Source organism: Heterodontus francisci, chromosome 33 (genome assembly GCF_036365525.1).
Source record: "Heterodontus francisci isolate sHetFra1 chromosome 33, sHetFra1.hap1, whole genome shotgun sequence".
Taxonomy (NCBI): domain Eukaryota; kingdom Metazoa; phylum Chordata; class Chondrichthyes; order Heterodontiformes; family Heterodontidae; genus Heterodontus; species Heterodontus francisci.
The window spans coordinates 37,917,212-37,936,453 of NC_090403.1; the positions used below are offsets into that span (position 1 = coordinate 37,917,212).

Genomic DNA, 19,242 nt, shown 5'->3' on the forward strand with positions numbered 1-19,242 from the left:
ATATGTATGAGCAGTAGCATCTTTTCAAGACAAACAAGCTGAAGGCAATTATTTCTCAATACTTAGCTGTATACTATGACAAGCAGCATTCTGTGATATCAGGATAAGAGCAATATTGTGAACAGCCAGGCAGAAGCTAAATGATTTAATCAGTGCAGCCTTGTTTCGCAACATTCAGTGGCTGGGTAGAGAGTATAAGTAAGTAAAATATCAGTGCCAGAAAATATCTAGCATGAGCTGCAAATAGTGGCTTGTCTCAGAATAAACTTCATTAAATACCATTAGCATTATGCAATTCAACATCACGATGGGAATAAAATACGAGTATTACAAACAATAAACTAAAAAAAAACTTTATTTTTAGAATTAACAGTTAAGCAATTTAAAACAAACTTTGTAGCACTCCAATACAAATTCAAACTACAAAAATACACTTTTGTATAAAATTTTCAAGAGCATTTGCCAGATTTCAAATGTCACATTTACAAGTGTCAAAAATATGAGAATGCGACATTGAGATGTTCATGTTGTTTTATTCTGACATGGTGCTGGAAATATACAACCTCCTTCTGATCTGCAGACGTAACTTATCAAACTGCAATGAGATTTTATGCCTTTAAAGGGAATGGTATCTTAAACATTTCTCCATTTTAACAGCAGAATTTTGCATTGCAAGGTAGATGGTATAACCATCTTTCATCACCAAACAGCTTGTCAAACTCAACAGGAGCAATACCACAGGATTTTTATGAGGAAGGATATGTAATTATAAAACCAATAATTTCATTTTTAAAACGTGCATACGATGGGGCCTAGAATGCTAAACAGAAAGTGATTACACATTCATCAGATTTACAATGTAGTTCTGCAGATGGGAAATTTCAAAATTAAGTCTCCTGCAGAATTCCAGGAAACACATGATTACAGATTTGCATTGAATTTGTGTTTCACGCACTACATTTCAAAAGGTGTTAATTAAGTTTGTTCCAAATGTTTTCCTAATCACTTGTGCAATTGCCAACTATGAAAAATGGTGATAATTGCAACTTTCAAGAACATTTAAAGTTAAAAAAAAATGGAGTAATGATCCTCAGTAAGATCCCTCTTCTCTCCTTCCAATATTCGCCACCTGTGTCCAACCCACCACCTACCCATCAGAAAGGGATCCCCCTCCCTGCTCTGACACTCACTCACAATAACTGCCATCGAACCCTTCAAACTAGATTACAGCCACAAAACCATCAAGTTTATGAAGCAGTTTATTGCCCATTCCATGCTGACAGCATTTTTAATAAGAATGACTACCTCCACACTCAATGTTTTTGATAAAGGATATTCACATTGAAGAATTAATGATAGTACTATTATTAATCCAAGTTTGTGAAATAGTTAGGAAGAGGGAAGGAAGGAAGGCCACACATCACTTCCTTATCCCTAAGAGTTTGGTATGCATCACAAGAGTAGTTTTTCCTGCATTGTTGTATTTATGCACCAATATAAAATGTTCATATAGTGAATATCAGCCAAATGCCTGCCGATGGGCAAAGCCCCACATCCAATTTTCTCATGGTAATGTTTGAAAACTTAACTTTGATATATATGCCTAGAATCTTTTTTTATTGATGCAAAAGGACAAGAGTCAGAAAAAAACCTTCTGTGCCAGATCAGTATAAAGATAAAAACCAACAGAAAGCAGATAACTACAGTGGAACAAAAATGGAAGGCTAGTCATGAAAAGAGCATTTACAGTGTCCAAAGACAGAACTTCACAAGGAGAAAAATCACTATCAATTAATCCCTGACTGCAGTGCCACAAGCACACGTCCATAAACTAGAGAAGATTCCGTTCGCATTTTGAAATTTAGTCTGATAAATAGCTTGAGAGCTCTGTTAAGCTCAAACTTGCCACCTCAATATAATAAGCAGGTCAATGTAGAAATATTTTTCTCTCTGATGTTTCTCTCCATTAGAGGAAACATGTCTACTCGGTTTATTCCCAGTTAACCCCAGCTCACATTAGCTCGCTATGCAAACAGAAGAAGCCACATATCATTCTTTGCTGCAGAAATTGGTGTAATAATGAGCTTCAACATCAGGATCACTCACTACATTTTTACATAATACTTATTTTGAACCCTGATTGAATAGTTATATTATTTATATGATGGATCTATTCCTGGTCAGATTTACTCAATGCTTTTCAAAGAAACACACAACTCAAAAGCTTTCAGTAATAATTTTAGAAACCAATTCACTGTTTTATGAAAAAAGTTTTTAAGGATGCAAACATATCAAATTAAACCACATCAATGCCACGTCCATAATGTGTCAGTCAAATTTCTCAAAGCATTTTTCAGTCATCTTAGGAACAAACGATTCTAGAAAATGAAAGAATTCCAAGAATAAAGCTGTGTGTTGAATGGGGGTGACTCTGATCATAGTCCTTGTGTCTTCATTACCTCCAACCAGAAAGGCACCGAGTGTAAACATTATTAACGGGCTGGATTTATCCTCATTCTCTTCCTGCTCCAATATTGCTTCAGTAACTTTTTCTTCAGTTTCTAAGGAACTGATGATTAAACTACTGCCTGCATCAGATTCACTTGCTCTATAATGCAGCTGACGTCTCATTTTTCTTCGTCCAACCCATACTCTGTTCCAAACAGTACAATGCCATGTCACTTCTCTCTGGTGCTGTAGGGCTTCAATCCTTGTTTTTTTGGTGCTTGATGTTTCGGGTATCTCTTCTACAGGATATGATCTCTTCAATCCAAAGTTGTCCTTCTCTTCCTCTTTGCTCCTAGTTCCATCAAAGCTACTGATATTTACAACATCAATTTGTACACTATTTCCCTCAGTACATGAACAACTACATTTAAGGACAGTCTCCATCACATATAGGACAGCATGACACACCTTATTAAACCAGATTTCTCTGAAATCTGGAGATCCATGCAGTCTTTTCCTTGTTTGCTCTGAAAGGCATGACAGTTTGAAGGGAATAGTTAACATATTCCCACCATGGCTCAATTCTTTGCCTGGACTATAATCCACTGCTGGAGAATGTGCAGGGGAACAATCAGTGCTACTTAGAGGTTGAAACAACCTGACTATGCCCCAGATCTTCCCTTTGTTTGATTTTCTCTGATACTGCAGGCTACGACAGTACTTGAAGGCTTCATCCAATTGTCGCTTAAACTTTTGTCCTGTCCTTTCATTAACATTTCCAGAAACATTGTGACTCAGCTCAAACGGATCCTGGATATTAATTGGCCCAAGTCTGAGATTTTTGTCAGATTCAGGACCAATAAAGTCAGTTACAAGATGAACTTTACCTTCACTCAGTGAAATGACAGTTCCAGCAAAGTCAAACTGTGAATAAAATTTATAGAACTCTGCGAGAAGTACACCTGCCATTAAAAAAAAATTGTTAGGCTTCCAGGGACAGATTTACAAATTTAGTGCAAAATTTTAACTGCTTTAAAAAAATGTTTTTATGTAGTTTTAGGTGCTAGTGAATAAAAACTTTCCATGTCATGCACCCACTATCAACGATGAGTACAAGTCAGGTGACGCAGTTAGTTGCAGAGTGAAGTTGCCTCTAATCTGCTCCATCTTCAGGTGATCATTCATCCACTTTTCATACCAATTATTCTTTGGTTATTGAGTCAGATTGCCAATTAGTTCAAAATTAGCAGTTTTGTCCTGGGGGCTGGATGAAGATTGCCTAAACACATTTCATGCATGGCCCAAACAGCCAGCAGACAGAGCACGATTTCATCCTATCAGTCTGGATTGTAGTAAAATCCGAGTCACAGAACTGAATGGGGAATATTTAATTCACTGCACCACCCAGGACGCCTAATTTTCAAGTTTTGAAAAACAAACATGTGACACTTTTCATTATGTATGCACATAATTATATAACTAATGTAACTACTGTATTAAACTAAAAATAAAAACCAGTAACAATTAAATACTTACATAATCTTTCAGAATTTGCACTGGGTTCAATTTTAGAATGATCACTTGGAAAAGTGCAGTTCCAGCCATCAATTATACACTGGTCATCCTCATCTTAATAAAAAGATCAAGTTAAATTTCACTTCACTAAAAGGTTGTACATGACAAATACAGGCATGAAAAATATAATGATTAAAATTAAAACTTGAATTACATAGAAGGTAAGACAAGTTTATAAGGAATAATATATATTTCTCCAAGTGGTTAGCACCGCAGCCTCCAACGACTCGGGTTTCATTCTGGGTACTGCCTGTGTGGAGTTTACAAGTTCTCCCTGTGACCGCATGGGTTTTCGCCGGGTGCTCCGGTTTCCTCCCACAGCCAAAGACTTGCAGGTTGTTAGGTAAATTGGCCATTATAAATTGCCCCTAGTATAGGTAGGGGAAGGTGAGGATGTGAGAGGGTAATGGGATTAATGTAGGATTAGTATAAATGGGTGGTTAATGGTCGGCACAGACTCAGTGGGCCGAAGGGCCTATTTCAGTGCTGTATCAAGAAATAAATAAATTCTCCTGACTCCGCTTGTAATGGACTCACATTTGGTTTGGGCAGCACAGTAGCGCAGTGGTTAGCACCGCAGCCACACAGCTCCAGCGACCCGGGTTCAATTCCAGGTACTGCCTGCGCGGAGTTTGCAAGTTCTCCCTGTGACCGTGTGGGTTTTCGCCGGGTGCTCCGGTTTCCTCCCACAGTCAAAGACTTGCAGGTTGATAGGTAAATTGGCCATTATAAATTGTCCCTAGTATAGGTGGAAGGTGGGGATGTGGTAGGAATATGGGATTAGTATAAATGGGTGGTTGATGGTCGGCACAGACTCGGTGGGCCGACGGGCCTGTTTCAGTGCTGTATCTCTAAAAGAAAATATATAGTTGCTCTGGTTTGGTTTATTTCAATAATGAACTTGGAAAATCACTTCCATTTTAACATCCACAAATGTCTGATGGAGAATCTATGTAATTCATCAAGGCAATCATAAGACAGGTTTTTTAATGAGTTACAAGCTGTTACATTATCCTGACAGGTCAAAATGCTCTACATACTTTATGGAGTAAGGAGTACTTTGAGGCTATGCATCCTCCTCTGCTGACAACATTGTCTTTTACCCACTCATCATCTCCCCTTTCAAACAATGCCCTAGCAATGCACTTCCTATGGATAAGAGGGCAATCTAAGGCTGTCAGTCCACTCTCAGCGAATGCCATTCTTAGCTTTACAGCCTGTCGTGAAGCAACAACACATTTAACTTAAAGCAAATCAACACGAAGGGTTAAGCAACTGCACTGCAAAAGCAGTTTTGTAAATAAAATCATTAAAAAAACTGACCAAGCTTCGTATTCCAGCAGGCCTTGAGGAACCAATGGGACTTTTAAAACAAGCTATGAGCTGAAAGCAAATTATTCATACAGAGACACAGACACAATGGACTGACTTCATGAATATGTTAACCAAGAAAGTATTTGGAGTAATCAGACCACACATTGGCATGTGCTTGTTTAAACTTAAGTGACTGTCCTAACCATTGGACTCCTGTGGCCAAGCTGTTAACAGGATTTAAAAAGTAATGAGCATGGTTCCACCACATCTGGGTCGGTTCCCACATCCTTTGGAAATGCTAATATCAAAATTGTTGCTGGAGTTAACTCATTCACAACCCGTGAAACTGTTGATAAGCCTAGAATTTTTCCCCATCAAAATACCTCTGTCTGATAATGGCTAATTATCAAATAGAATGAGGACATTTCCTTGTGTGATAATGGACTATTCACTGACCCAGGATGGGTAGGTGATCAAATCAAGCAAACAAGAAAGAAATAAAAGCAAAATACTGCAGATGCTGGAAATCTGAAATAAAAACAAGAAATGCTGGAACCACTCAGCAGGTCTAGCAGCATCTGTGGAGAGAGAAGCAGAGTTAATGTTTCGGGTCAGTGACCCTTCTTCGGAACTAACTCCGAAGAACTAGTTCCGAAGAAGGGTCACTGACCCGAAACGTTAACTCTGCTTCTCTTTCCACAGATGCTGCCAGACCTGCTGAGTGGTTCCAGCATTTCTTGTTTTTATAACAAGAAAGAAAGATGGCACAATCAAAGGGAGGGAAGTTGCATCAATCATTGTCACAGGTGTCATCTTTGTATTATAAGTGTGTGTTTAGGAACAAACTTTGATGCAAGGAAACTGCGGGTGGACTTGATTATCCACACAAATGGGAACATATTGCTCTGAGTGATCGCCTGGGTGAGGAGTGTTTGATATTAAGGAGAGTTAAAAAGGAACAGTGTATGTGGGTATTGTTTGAAATTAAACAGGAGTTAAAAGGGAATGGTGTTTGTGGGTACTGTTTGAAATTAAAGAGAGTTAAAAGGGGACATTAATTTAAAACAGTACCCAGATACAAAAAGAGTTAAATAGAACCGTGTCTGTGAGTACTGTTTGAAATTATATGGGACAATGTATTCATGTTTGTATATTATCCATGGTACAATAAACAGTTAGAAGAATATGCAGTTGTGAGCCTCGACAATTTTACCCCACCGAGACGGGTTCAGGTCGGACTCTGGAATTAGACTATAAGAGGGAGGTATGGGTTCACCTACCCTACAGCTTATGTCTAGAATGTCTTCTTCTTTGGCCTCCTTGTCTCGAGAGACAATGGGTAAGCGCCTGGAGGTGGCTATAAAGGCCAATTCTAGAGTGACAGACTCTTCCACAGGTGCTGCAGATAAAATTGGTTGTTGGGGCTGTTACACAGTTGGCTCTCTCCTTGCGCTTGTCTTTTTTCCTGCCAACTGCTAAGTCTCTTCGACTCGCCACGCTTTAGCCCCGCCTTTATGGTTGCCCGCCAGCTCTGGCAATCGCTGGCAACTGACTCCCACAACTTGTGATCAATGTCACAGGACTTCATGTCGCGTTTGCAGACATCTTTAAAGCGGAGCCATGGATGGCCAGTGGGTCTGGTACCTGTGACGAGCTCGTTTCCAAAATCTGTCCTTGGAGATCCTGCCATCTTCCATGCGGCTCACATGGCCAAGCCATCTCAGGCGCTGCTGGCTTAGTAGGGTGTATATGCTGGGGATGTTGGCTGCCTCGAGGACTTCTCTGTTGGAGATACGGTCTAACCACCTGATGCCAAGGATTCTCCAGAGGTAGCGAAGATGGAATAAATTGAGACGTCGCTCTTGGCTGATGTACATTGTCCAGGCCTCGCTGCTGTAGAGCAAGGTACTGAGGACACAGACTTGATACACTCTGACTTTTGTGTTCTGTGTCAGTGCGCCATTTTCCCACAATCTCTTGGCCAGTCTGGACAGTGCAGAGGAAGCCTTTCCCATGCGCTTGTTTAATTCTGCATCTAGAGACAGGTTACTGGTGATAGTTGAGCCTAGGTAGGTGAACTCTTGAACCACTTCCAGAGTGTGGTCGCCGATATTGATGGATGGAGCATTTCTGATGTCCTGTCCCATGATGTACGTTTTCTTGAGGCTGATGGTTAGGCCAAATTCATTGCAGGCAGCCGCAAACCTGTCGATGAGTCTCTGCAGACACTCTTCAGTGTGAGATGTTAATGCAGCATCATCAGCAAAGAGGAGATCCCTGATGAGGACTTTCCATACTTTGGTCTTCGCTTTTTGACGGGCAAGGTTGATCAACCTGCCACCTGATCTTGTGTGGAGGAAAATTCCTTCTTCTGAGGACTTGAATGCATGTGAGAGCAGCAGGGAGAAGAAGATCCCAAACAGTGTAGGTGCGAGAACACAGCCCTGTTTCATGCCATTCAGGATTGGAAAGGGGTCTGATGAGGTGCTGCTATGTTGAATTGTGCCTTTCATATTGTCATGGAATGAGGTGATGATACTTAGTAGCTTTGGTGGGCATCCAATCTTTTCTAGTAGTCTGAAGAGACTACTTCTGCTGACGAGGTCAAAGGCTTTGGTGAGATCAATGAAAGCAACGTAGAGGGGCATCTGTTGTTCACGGCATTTCTCCTGTAGCTGGTGAAGGGAGAACTGCATGTCAATGGTGGATCTCTCTGCTCGAAAGCCACACTGTGCCTCAGGATAGACATGCTCAGCCAGCTTCTGGAGCCTGTTTAAAGCGACACGAGCAAAGACTTTCCCCACTATGCTGAGCAGGGAGATTCCACGGTAGTTGTTGCAGTCACCGCGGTCACCCTTGTTCTTATAGAGGGTGATGATATTGGCATCGCGCATGTCCTGTGGTACTGCTCCCTCATCCCAGCACAGGCAAAGCTGTTCGTGCAGAGCTGAAAGTATAGCAGGCTTGGCACTCTTGATGATTTCAGGGGTAATGCCATCCTTCCCAGGGGCTTTTCCGCTGGCTAGAGAATCAATGGCATCACTGAGTTCTGATTTTGTTGGCTGTACGTCCAGCTCATCCATGACTGGCAGAGGCTGGGCTGCATTGAGGACGGCCTCAGTGACAACATTTTCCCTGGAGTACAGTTCCAGGTTGTGTTCCACCCAGCGGTCCATTTGCTTGCGTTGGTCAGTGGTTGTGTCCCCTGATTTAGATTTGAGGGGGGCAATCTTCTTGACGGTTGGCCCAAAAGCTCTCTTAATGCCATCATACATCCCTCTGATATTTCCTGTGTCAGAGGCCAGCTAAATACGACTGCATAGGTGTTGCCAGTCGTCATTTGCGCAGCGCCTGGCTATTCTTTGTGCAGCGCTTCTAGCAGCTTTAAGTGCTACGGATGTTAACTCGCTGTCTAGAACGTACAAGTCAGCTATCCAGTGGCGGGTTTCCATAAAAGTTTCCAGTCAGCATCTTTCCCCCATGCAGCACAACAGGGAACGGCATTTCTGGAAAGTGGAACATCAAGCTTGTGCCTTTCCACCCCATGTCACTAAACAAGTGCTACCTTACATTTTAAGGACCACAATGTGAATGAACAAAGTAAGAGTTCTGATGAAAGGTCATCAACCTGAAACGTGAACTGTTTCTCTCTCCCCAGATGCTGCCTGACCTGCTGAGAGCTTCCAGTTCAGATCTCCATCAACTCCAGTTTTTGCTTTTGTTGCCTTTTGTTTTTAGCATTTTTTCAGATGTTAAATTTTGTGCTCGAGGTTTGGAATGTTAGGAAATGCAAACTATTGCCTACTTTCTACACCTACCGATGGTAACAAGCACTGTCAAGGTTAGGGAAAGCTCCCCTACATGCCCCAACAAAATGTATTATCCCCAATCTCAGAAAACTCCCCATTGCTTCAGTGTGACACATCCACTTCCGTTATAACCACTCTAAATAAGATTGCCCAATTAGTATTGTTTAATGTGCAATTTTGTGCTGGATTGAAACTGCTCAACCTCATTTCATGCAGGACTTTTGCAGCCCATCCAGTCTAGGCTGAATTCAAATCCATCCCAGATTTGAAAAGACAGTGCTCAAACACAAATTTGTTGTTCTTGTAGTACTATACTTCTACCAGAAAATGGCACTGTTGTACTTTATAAAAATGACTGTAATTCACCAAAACTACCAAAGTGCAAGTTGAAAGTGCATTTGAAGAAGTGGTACTGTTTTCATGTAAGTATTGAACAAAACATGAAAAGCAAGAAATTAAATTCACTTTCCTCTAGAATCAACTGAACTAGCTTCCCATAGTTGGGAAATTTTTAAATTTGGTTAACCCCCATTGAAAAATCTTTTGGTGATCTGTTGCAAAGTTTACAATGTGTCTTAACTGTATTTTAGTAGAAGTTTTGAACAGAAGTTCTGCTTTTTTACATCCATACCTGCAAGCTCTTTTAAATGGTTCACAGTAGGGAGAACTGGAGGTGTCCTGTTCTGAAGGAAGAACACAACCAAGAGAGTCACTGCATAATTATTCATCAATGGCCCCCCTCCAAAAGGATTTCCTGAGATAAAAGTGAAAAATCATATATAGTCAACGAGGTGTAAATATTTTTGTCTAACTACGATTTCAAAAGTTAAATAGCAGCTGCAATGTTATTAGTTCAATAACAATTAAAAAAATCTGATTTTACAATAAAAATTGAACCTGCAATTTTCTAGTATTCAATTGCAGATTTTGTGAATGTTCCAATGCCACAAACACTGTTTCTTCAATTCCCTTTCATAGACTGTAGTCAATTTCACATTAGTAGATGCATCCTTGGTACATACTAACTAAAGCTAAACCTGAAGTTAGCAAGCTGGTCCTGCAGCTTTGAAGTAGTGCCTCTGTGCAGATGTGATTTCTGGTTTACGTCCCAGTAATGGTAGTTGCATCTGCCTGACATATGATGTTGATTGGACATTCTCAAGCAAGCCAGTGAGTGCAAACTTCATTAATATACGATGGAGCAGAATGGAATCAATAAAACCATGTAATGATAATAGAAAACCAGCAAAAATGTAACAAATGTTACAAAGAATTGTATCTAAATATAAACATGTGCACAATTTACAAGTATATAATATAATTTCCCAGCAGTGATATTCCTTACCTTGAAAGACATAAAGATTCACCCAAAAATGTGAACAATAGATAGTGCTGGGAATGCACCACAGGTCTGTTAGTGTTTAAGAGTCAGAAGAATATTGCACTTGGGGGGGTGCGTGGGTGCTCGTCACATGGGTTTGGGATTACAGCAGAGACTCGGCCTTCCCTTCTCCATAGACATGCAGACTTTCCAGCAGAAATTACTGAAGCAGGAGTGAGAACCTCAATGCATCACCATACAATTTTTTTTTTAACCTCAAGCTTAAAAAAAATTCACAGGCTCCTTAAACATTCAACTATTTGTTAAGGCATATTTTGAACACCTCTCTCAAATCTCCTGTGAACCTTCTCTACTCTATGAAAAACTCCAGCTTCTCTAGTCTCTCCACATAAATGAAGTCCCTCATCCCTGATACCTGTCTAGTAAAACACACCCTCTCCAAGGCCTTGACGTTCTGCCTAAAGTGCAGTGCCCAGAACAGAACACAATATTCTAGCTGAAGCCTAACCAGTGTTTTATGAAGATTTAACATAACTTCCTTGTTTTTTTTAAAACTCTATTCCTATATTTAAAAAGCCAAGGATCCCATATGCTTTTTAACAACCTTCTCAACTTGTCCTGTCACTTTCAAAGATTTGTGTATATACACCACCAGATCGCTCTGTCCCTGCACCCCTTTATAATTGTACCATTTAGTTCATATTGCTCCCAAAATGTATCACTTCACACTTCTCTGCGTTCAATTTCATCTGCCACGTGTCTGCCCATTTTACCATTCTGTTTATGTCCTCCTGAAGTCTGTTACAACCCTCTTCATTGTTTAGTAGGTTTCCAGGTTTCATGTCATCTGCAGATTTTGAAGTTATACCCTGTACAATGTCCTGGTCATTAATATATATCAAAGAGCAATGGCTCAAATACTAACCCCTGGGGAATACCATTGTAATACTTAGCACCAGTCTGAAAACAACTGTTCATCACTACTCTCTGCTTTCTGTTCCTTAGTCAATTTTGCATCAATGCTGCCTCTGCCTCTATAATTCCATGATCTTTAATTTTGCTAACAAGTTATTACATATTTACTAAAATATATATCTTTGGGACAAGTCATATTAGATTTGATTTTATTGATCAAAATTATTTTAAAATAAATTAATGTCAGACTAAAACACAAGGAGGCTTGAATGTTTCAATTTGGGGAAAAATTTGCCCCGTCACATTTTAATATTGTTGGATATATTGTGGGTAGTAAATTTAGATGGTCTTCCAATTAGGTTAAAACTTTTCATTCAATCTGAAATCTTCACCGTCAATTAACTCTGGGTAGATGATTATTCCATACGGATAGTCTTTAAGGCTGCACACAGTGAAGTACAGCTACGAGAACTTCTCTTACCAGCTAGTTGCTTTTGTTTTGCCCAGTAGCGAACAGCATAAACCAAAGGCCTCACTCTTTGATCCATTGAAGCAGATAATTGAAGAAACATTGTGTTACGTACAGCCAACCTATAAAAAAAAAATTCTATTATTCTTGCAGCAATTTCAAGAAAGGCATCAAATCATTTGTTTTAGCTTGTTGTACATCGAAAATTCAAAGGTAACTAATCATATAGATAGCTAAAATTGCCACAAATTGTACTGAAGATCATTGATTTAGAAAGGTCCAACACAGTGATAATATACTGAGTACGCTAGCAATATTGCATCAAGATACACACCATAAAGTACAAGTTAGATGCATGTTTGTGAAAGATTTAAAAAAAAGGACAGGAAGAGAGAAGTAGTCAGGGGCACTAATGCCAAATGTACAACCACACTGCTGCTCTTTAATTAGGAAAGTAATCCCAGACACTTCAGAGGATGCCAAGCCAAAGAAGATATTAAAAGTGACCAAAAGCTTGGTCAAAGATATGAGGCTGGATTTTCAAATGCCCATGGGAGCAAGGGCAGGTGCGCTTTGAAAATACTACTCCTGGATGGTGTGTCAGTCTTCTGAATGCTCCAGAACACGCTACAATTTTCAAAGCGAGGGCAGAGGAGCCGACAACCCGCTTGCCTCCAATTAACTGCCCATTAAGCTCATTGAAGAGCCTGTTACCGGCTGGAGATGGCCAGAAGGAAATTTTCAAAGTGGGGATCGGGAAGAGCGAATGATCTGTGGCACGTTAGTGCACACCTGTCGGAAGCATTGCGTGAAGCCATAACATGATATTGCTGCTGAATTAAAATGCTGAAAAACAAAGGTTATTCAAACTGAGGTGCTCAGGCAGTGACGCAAAGTTGTCAACGCTTCAGAAGAATGGGTGAAGTACCTCATGATTAACCGTATGGTTACTAGTGGGCAGCGTGAGGCTGCTGGCCCTCTGCTTTCCTGCTTGCTCCAATCTGCAAAACAATGGCAAGCCCAGTGATGGCTGCCATCTGCCTTTGAGCACTACATTCCAGAGCCAGTTTTCATCTCCAGGCAGCACCCGGCGCCACTAATTAGGTAGCGAGCTCACCTCCAGTCCAATTAGGGGCATTGCATATTAAAATAGTGAGTCAGTGCCACAGATGCAGCACAGGGCCACGAGCCGGGCATGCTCTGGGCACGGGTTCCCAACACTGGATTTAAAATCCAGTCCATGGCGTCTAAGGAAAGTCTTAAAGAACGAGAAGAAGGTAGAGATGCAGTGTGCTTTAGGGAGTGAAATTCAAAGCAGAAGTCTAAGTGGCTAAAGACACACCCACCAAGAGGGCAGAGTAAAAGGAACGTAGAGTACCAGGCTGGAAAAGATTACAAAGATAGGGAGGGGCAAGGCCATCATAGGATTTAAAACACAGGAAGAATTTTAAATTTCAGTTGTTTTTGACTGGGCAGCAAGTAGGTTGCGAGGATGGGTGACAGGTATCAGGACTTAGTACGGAATAGAAATGGGCAGCAGAGTTTTGGATAAACAGCATTACTGGTGAGAGGTGGGCCAAGAGAGCACCGGAGGCAATGAAGGGCTTCAGCTGCAAGTCAGTTAAGTAGGGACTGAAATTGGCCATGTTATGAAAATGCAAATAGTCTTTTTGATGATTAAACAGGATGCCAAAGTAGCTAACATTCTGATTCCGTCTGAGATAGCGGCGAGGGACAGGGAAGGGTGCAGATTTTGTTATGAAGGTCAAAGACGATGGAGGAAACTGCAGCTCATCCCAAGACTGGATTTTGGATCTGCAGTCTGACAACACAGGCAGTGAAGGAGTCAAGAGAGAGGTAAAACTGGATATTGTCAGCATACATCACAAAACTGAGCCCATGAACGCGGATGCTGCCACTGGCGGTCTTTAGACGATGAAAGGGAGGAAGCCAAAGATGGATCTTTGGGGGAGTCCAGAGATAACGGTGTAGGGATGGAAAGAGAAGCCATTGCTGGAGATGCTCTGTCTACAACAGGATAGGTAACAACAGAAACAAGCAAGGGCAGTCCCATTGTGAAAAACAAGAGGAGTAGCAATGGAGAATGGTATGATTAACACCATATGAAAGGCTGCAGAGGAATCAGGAGAGATAAAGCACCATGGTTAGAGTAACAGAAAACAGTAAACAGTAACTTGCAACTTTGGCAAGTGCTAATTCAGATGGTTACTGATTTGGGAGGCGATAACATATTCAAGGACTTCAGAGAGCAAAGGGAGGTTGGAGGTGGGGCAATAGTTTGCAAGGCAAGCAGAACAGGGGTTTTTGAGAATAGTAGCTGAGGAGAGGGAACCAATAACAACAGAAGCTGGACTGAAGGTGAGGAATAGAGGTCAGAAGTTTAGTGGTAATGTACTGCAGGAAGCAGGAGATGGTGCTCATAGTCAAAATAAGCTCAAACAGGGTATCAGGGAGATGGGAGAAAAACTAGAGAGAGACTTGGGTTCAGGATCACGGCACTGGGGAAGCAGCAAAGCCAGCTGAATGAATGGTCTCAATCTTGGGGATAAACAAGTCCATGAGAGTCTCGCACCTGTTGAAGGGTAGAGGTCAGAGAAAAGAGGTTCACAGAAACTGCTGGTAGCGGAAGTTATCTTTTCTCTCCAAGATAGTCCTAATATATACAATTTATAAATATAAATACTATTTTAGTACCTATTATTAATTGAGATGTCTCCTTGCAAGCCTGATTCCTTATGGATAAATTTCACCACAGGTAACCTGGCACTGGTGACAGCTTGAACTTTGTGAACACCTGGAACACACTTCTGTAACACAGTCGCCACAAGTTCAAGCACCTCAGCTGTTGTTGCAGTTTCTAGGTCTATGTCAGACAAAATCGAGTCCTCAGATTGAGTTTCAGACTGAGTATCCTGTTTAGTTCCATTAACCTCCTGTAATCATACAAAGTATGTTATTTGGATCCATTGTATTACTGTTCTTAACTTTCACCTTTTATCTCAACCCTTCAGCAGGCTTCTCAATTTTTAAAAACCTTTTTATGGCTGAGATTTAAGGTGCATTTACTACAACTTTAACAAAGCTACAAAGCAGACATTAAAGTTATGGTGGAAATCCAGAGTCAGTAAAGTGGAGCGAGACTCTGTCCTCTCAGAAATTACTTCACACCAATACTAAAGTTACTCTAAGATTTCCTAACAGAAGACATACGGGCTACAGATAACAGTGGTGTACCACAGGGATCAGTGCTGGGACCCTTGCTGTTTGTAGTGTACATTAATGATTTAGACGTGAATTTAGGAGGTATGATAAGTAAGTTCGCAGATGACACGAAAATTGGTGGTGTCGTAAATAGTGAGGAGGAAAGCCTTAGATTACAGGACAATATAGATGGGCTGGTAAGATGGGCTGAGCTGTGACAAATGGAATTTAATCCTGAGAAGTGTGAGGTGATGCATTTTGGGAGGACTAACAAGGCAAGGGAATATACAATTGATGGTAGGACCCTAGGAAGTACAGAAGGCCAGAGGGACCTTGGTGTACTTGTCCATAGATCACTGAAGGCAGCAGCACAGGTAGATAAGGTGGTTAGGAAGGCATATGGGATACTTGCCTTTATTAGCTGAGGAATAGAATATAACAGCAGGGAGGTTATGATAGAGCTGTATAAAATGCTGGTTAGGCCACAGCTGGAGTACTGTGTACAGTTCTGGGCACCACACTATAGGAAGGAAGTGATTGCACTGGAGAGGGTGCAGAGGAGATTCACCAGGATGTTGCCTGGGCTGAAGCATTTCAGCTATGAAGAGAGACTGAAAAGGCTAGGGTTCTTTTCCTTAGAGCAGAGAAGGCTGAGGGGGGGACATGATTGAGGTATACAAAATTATAAGGGGCATGGACAGGTTAGATAGGAAGACACTTTTTCCCTTAGCTGAGGGATCAATAACCAGGGGGCACAGATTTAAGGCAAGGGGCAGGAAGTTTACAGGGGATTTGAGGAAAATTTTTTTCACCCAGGGAGTGGTTGGAATCTGGAATACACTGCCTGAAGAGGTGGTAGAGGCAGGAACCCTCACAACATTTAAGAAGTATTTTGATGAGCACTTGAAACGCCATAGCATACAAAGCTACGGGCCAAGTGCTGGAAAATGGGACTAGAATAGTTAGGTGCTTGATGGCTGGCACAGACATGATGGGCTGAAGGGCCTGTTTCTGTGCTGTATAACTCTATGACTCTAACATTATACAGGCTACGCTAAGGAAATTTGTTGCTCAACAACAATGACAAAACCTATTAATAAAATGGATACATTTGTCTCTTTTCATCATTCAAAGGTTGTTATAGAACTTTTCTAGCAAAGCAAGATAGCTTTCTATGTCTGAAAAATAATAGTGCTTCATTTCAAACCATCTTCACTCATCCAGTTCTAATTCAGCAAAACAGTGCCAGAATGGGAGGTCAGGCATGGTCAATTCCAATGTCTTTACCCCAATGGAACAGCTAGAAACTGGCCATACCCCATCTAAAGCAAATTTATGGCAGATGCTTGAGCGTGTCTAGATTCTAAACATCTTTCAGTGCGTTCCTTTAATGCAAGCTTAAATTGAAATGTTTAATACGCTTTTGGGAATGCCCAGCTCTTTAAAACATGATTCAGTATGTAAATACAGACATATACACAAAGGCTGGAGAAATTATAATCTTCTGATATTTTTGAATATTGTGTGGATACTACGAGATTCCTAAAAGAAATGTAAAACATACTTCGGTTTCAGCTGTGCCTCTGGCATTAGCCTGAAAAGTCTTTGTGTTTTCAAGATCCAGAAACAAATCCATGTCACAGCCATGGATATCAAATGCATTCACCGATGATCCAAAGGGCAGGATTCTACAACCTTAAAACAAAAACACATTAAGCCACTCGCCACTACGGCCTTGTATTCCAACTGTCAGTAAAAAAATCCAAATATTTTCAAAAAATCTAAAGAGAAATCATTTCCCTTCTGAAATAAGTTCTATCAACATATAATTGAAATAATGTCATTGAGAAGAATTCCGTGCTGCAGGGGGTTAATTACCAGCCTTTCAACTCTGAAACCTGGGTTTGTATCCACCCCAGACTAATGGGGGCGAAAGTCTTCTCTGCCTGTTTGTTATAAGGGTCCAATGAGAAATTAACTTGCCAGTGAGCCCATGGTGTAATAACTACCCTTAATTAGGCACAATATTGGGACTCCTAGAGTGGGAAATTCTGTGCAGTATCAGGTGGTCATCTAAGATTGGTGCTGTACCACATTGTTAGCACAGAGTAGACAGAACCTTGGACTTCAGCACCCTATGCAGTGAGTGATGCTGATATCAGGTGCCCAATGTCAGAATAATATTTTCTCAGCACTGGTATCTAACATGATGAGCACAGAACTCAAAAATAGAAAATCTACTGAGCAGAATTTTACTACAATCCTTAGTTTAAGTGGAAGTTGGCCCAAACGCCTTAAAGGCTGATTTTGTCTACTGGAAAAATGATATTGTGCAATATCTTTTTTGCAACAAGGACATTAAGAGATTCTTTTTGTTGATCTTAAAATATACATTTTGAACAGCAGACCCCACTGTTAATGTTGATCAATTTCATATCTGTAGTGTAACACAATTGTTAAAAATCAAGCAATATATTACCTTAATAAATTAAGATCACTTACTTGGGAAGAATTCTAAGAAGACCTCCTGTATCAGCGACACAATCAGCTTCCTAAGCACTTTCTCACTATCTGTAAGTTCAAACAACTGCAACAACTGCTTCAGTTGTTCATCAACCTGTCACCCAAGAAAGTATTGCTATTTAATAAGAGAGGCAATCAAAAATTTTACATAACCAAATGCTATGATCCTTTGTGATGACTGAGCAGTAGGCTTTGCATTAGCAGTTGTAAGTAGGAATAGAATACCCGTTGGGGATAGTTTTCGCACAACCCTTGTCACGGCTCTGTAGGTAAATTCAAGTGGATCCAAACATGTAGTGTGGGCTGTTGCCAGACAGAGGTGAGCTCTTACTGATGTGAGGCAGCTATAATGTCAGCTAATGAGGGATTTAGATGAAGAGGGAACTACAATAAGGTGCTCAACTTCCTTTGCATCATTTCTCTCCAATGGTCATTTTTTTACAAAAACAATTTTAATTATAGGACATCCATGGATCTCAATATTAAACTATTAACGATACAGGCATGCTAACATAAGACAAGCAGACATACTGCATCTGCTCCATATCACTAAAGACTGTTCTCTGACAACTTTACTCCCAATTCACAAAGAAATTGCTAAGATACACTTAGCAAAACAGTTGCTTTTTCTTACGATAATGAATAAATTATTCATTATTTGCCTCATACTACTCCACAAAATCTCATTTGGAATTGCTATCTGATTTGCTTGTCTTTTCTCCAATACACTGATGAACATCAATAAGTAAGTTTCAGGTGAGAGGCATCAGCTAAATTATCTGTTCATAGGAAGATTCTGTCTTATTAAAGTACTTGTATTCGAGTAAGTTGTTTATTTAACTTTTAGAAAGTATACCATTCCCTTCAAATGACAATTATACAGAAAACTGTAAAGCAAAAACTATGACAGTCATATTCCCAAGACTCATCGCCAAATCCAGTGAGAAGGAATGGTGCTCTTTATGGACAATATTACAATGTCGAATTCTTCACATAATAGCTGCTGATGGCTTTGAGCACCAAAAAACAAAAGTTTGCTTGAATAACCAAGTGATGGTATTTAAAACAAAAAACTTTGGTTGTATAAGCTATGTCAGTCAGTTCAGATGTATGAAGTTTAGATATACAGATTCCAATTACAAAGAAACACCACTTGTAATTAAGTGAATCTAAGAGCAAGTTGTTCTCAGCTCAGATGATATCTCCCATCAGTTCTTTATGTAGTATTAAATTTCACTCCAAGTTAAATCCACCCTCTAAAAATATCATAAAGTGTATATTCTGACAGCAAAAACTTGTAATGATAATGTTGTTCCTTCACTGACTGTGCAAAAGTAGCACCAGAAACAAATTTTAATAGTTAAATTTGAATGTAAGCTCCAAAAAAAGGAAGGCTCACTCAAGTTTTATCATCTTTAGATTATAATCTGACAACATGTTGCTAATGTCATCCTTCATTACCCACAGCTTATTTTATGATCAATATTCCAAATTGGGCTAATTTCAGTGATCACAACACATTACACAGTTATGAACAAGGTTAACGTGGAATAATGTAGATTGTTTCAATCATATTTTGCAGATAGGGCATTTGTCCATTGTCTTAAACAGCAACAGGTTGGAAA

At 40.3% G+C, this 19,242-nt stretch overlaps 1 protein-coding gene across 1 annotated transcript in view; it reads right to left on the minus strand.

Annotated features, from left to right (window-relative positions):
- Positions 1-381: 381 nt before the first annotated feature.
- Positions 382-19,242, minus strand: part of tut1 (terminal uridylyl transferase 1, U6 snRNA-specific) — a 29,666-nt gene continuing 10,805 nt past the window's right edge. The window contains exons 4-10 of the mRNA XM_068013310.1: positions 17,597-17,711; positions 16,659-16,789; positions 14,588-14,826; positions 11,885-11,994; positions 9,778-9,900; positions 3,985-4,077; positions 382-3,410 (exon numbers count right to left, since the gene is read on the minus strand). Coding sequence (XP_067869411.1) covers positions 2,329-3,410; positions 3,985-4,077; positions 9,778-9,900; positions 11,885-11,994; positions 14,588-14,826; positions 16,659-16,789; positions 17,597-17,711 — 1,893 coding nt within the window. The 3' untranslated portion in view covers positions 382-2,328. The remainder of the gene's footprint in view (positions 3,411-3,984; positions 4,078-9,777; positions 9,901-11,884; positions 11,995-14,587; positions 14,827-16,658; positions 16,790-17,596; positions 17,712-19,242) is intronic.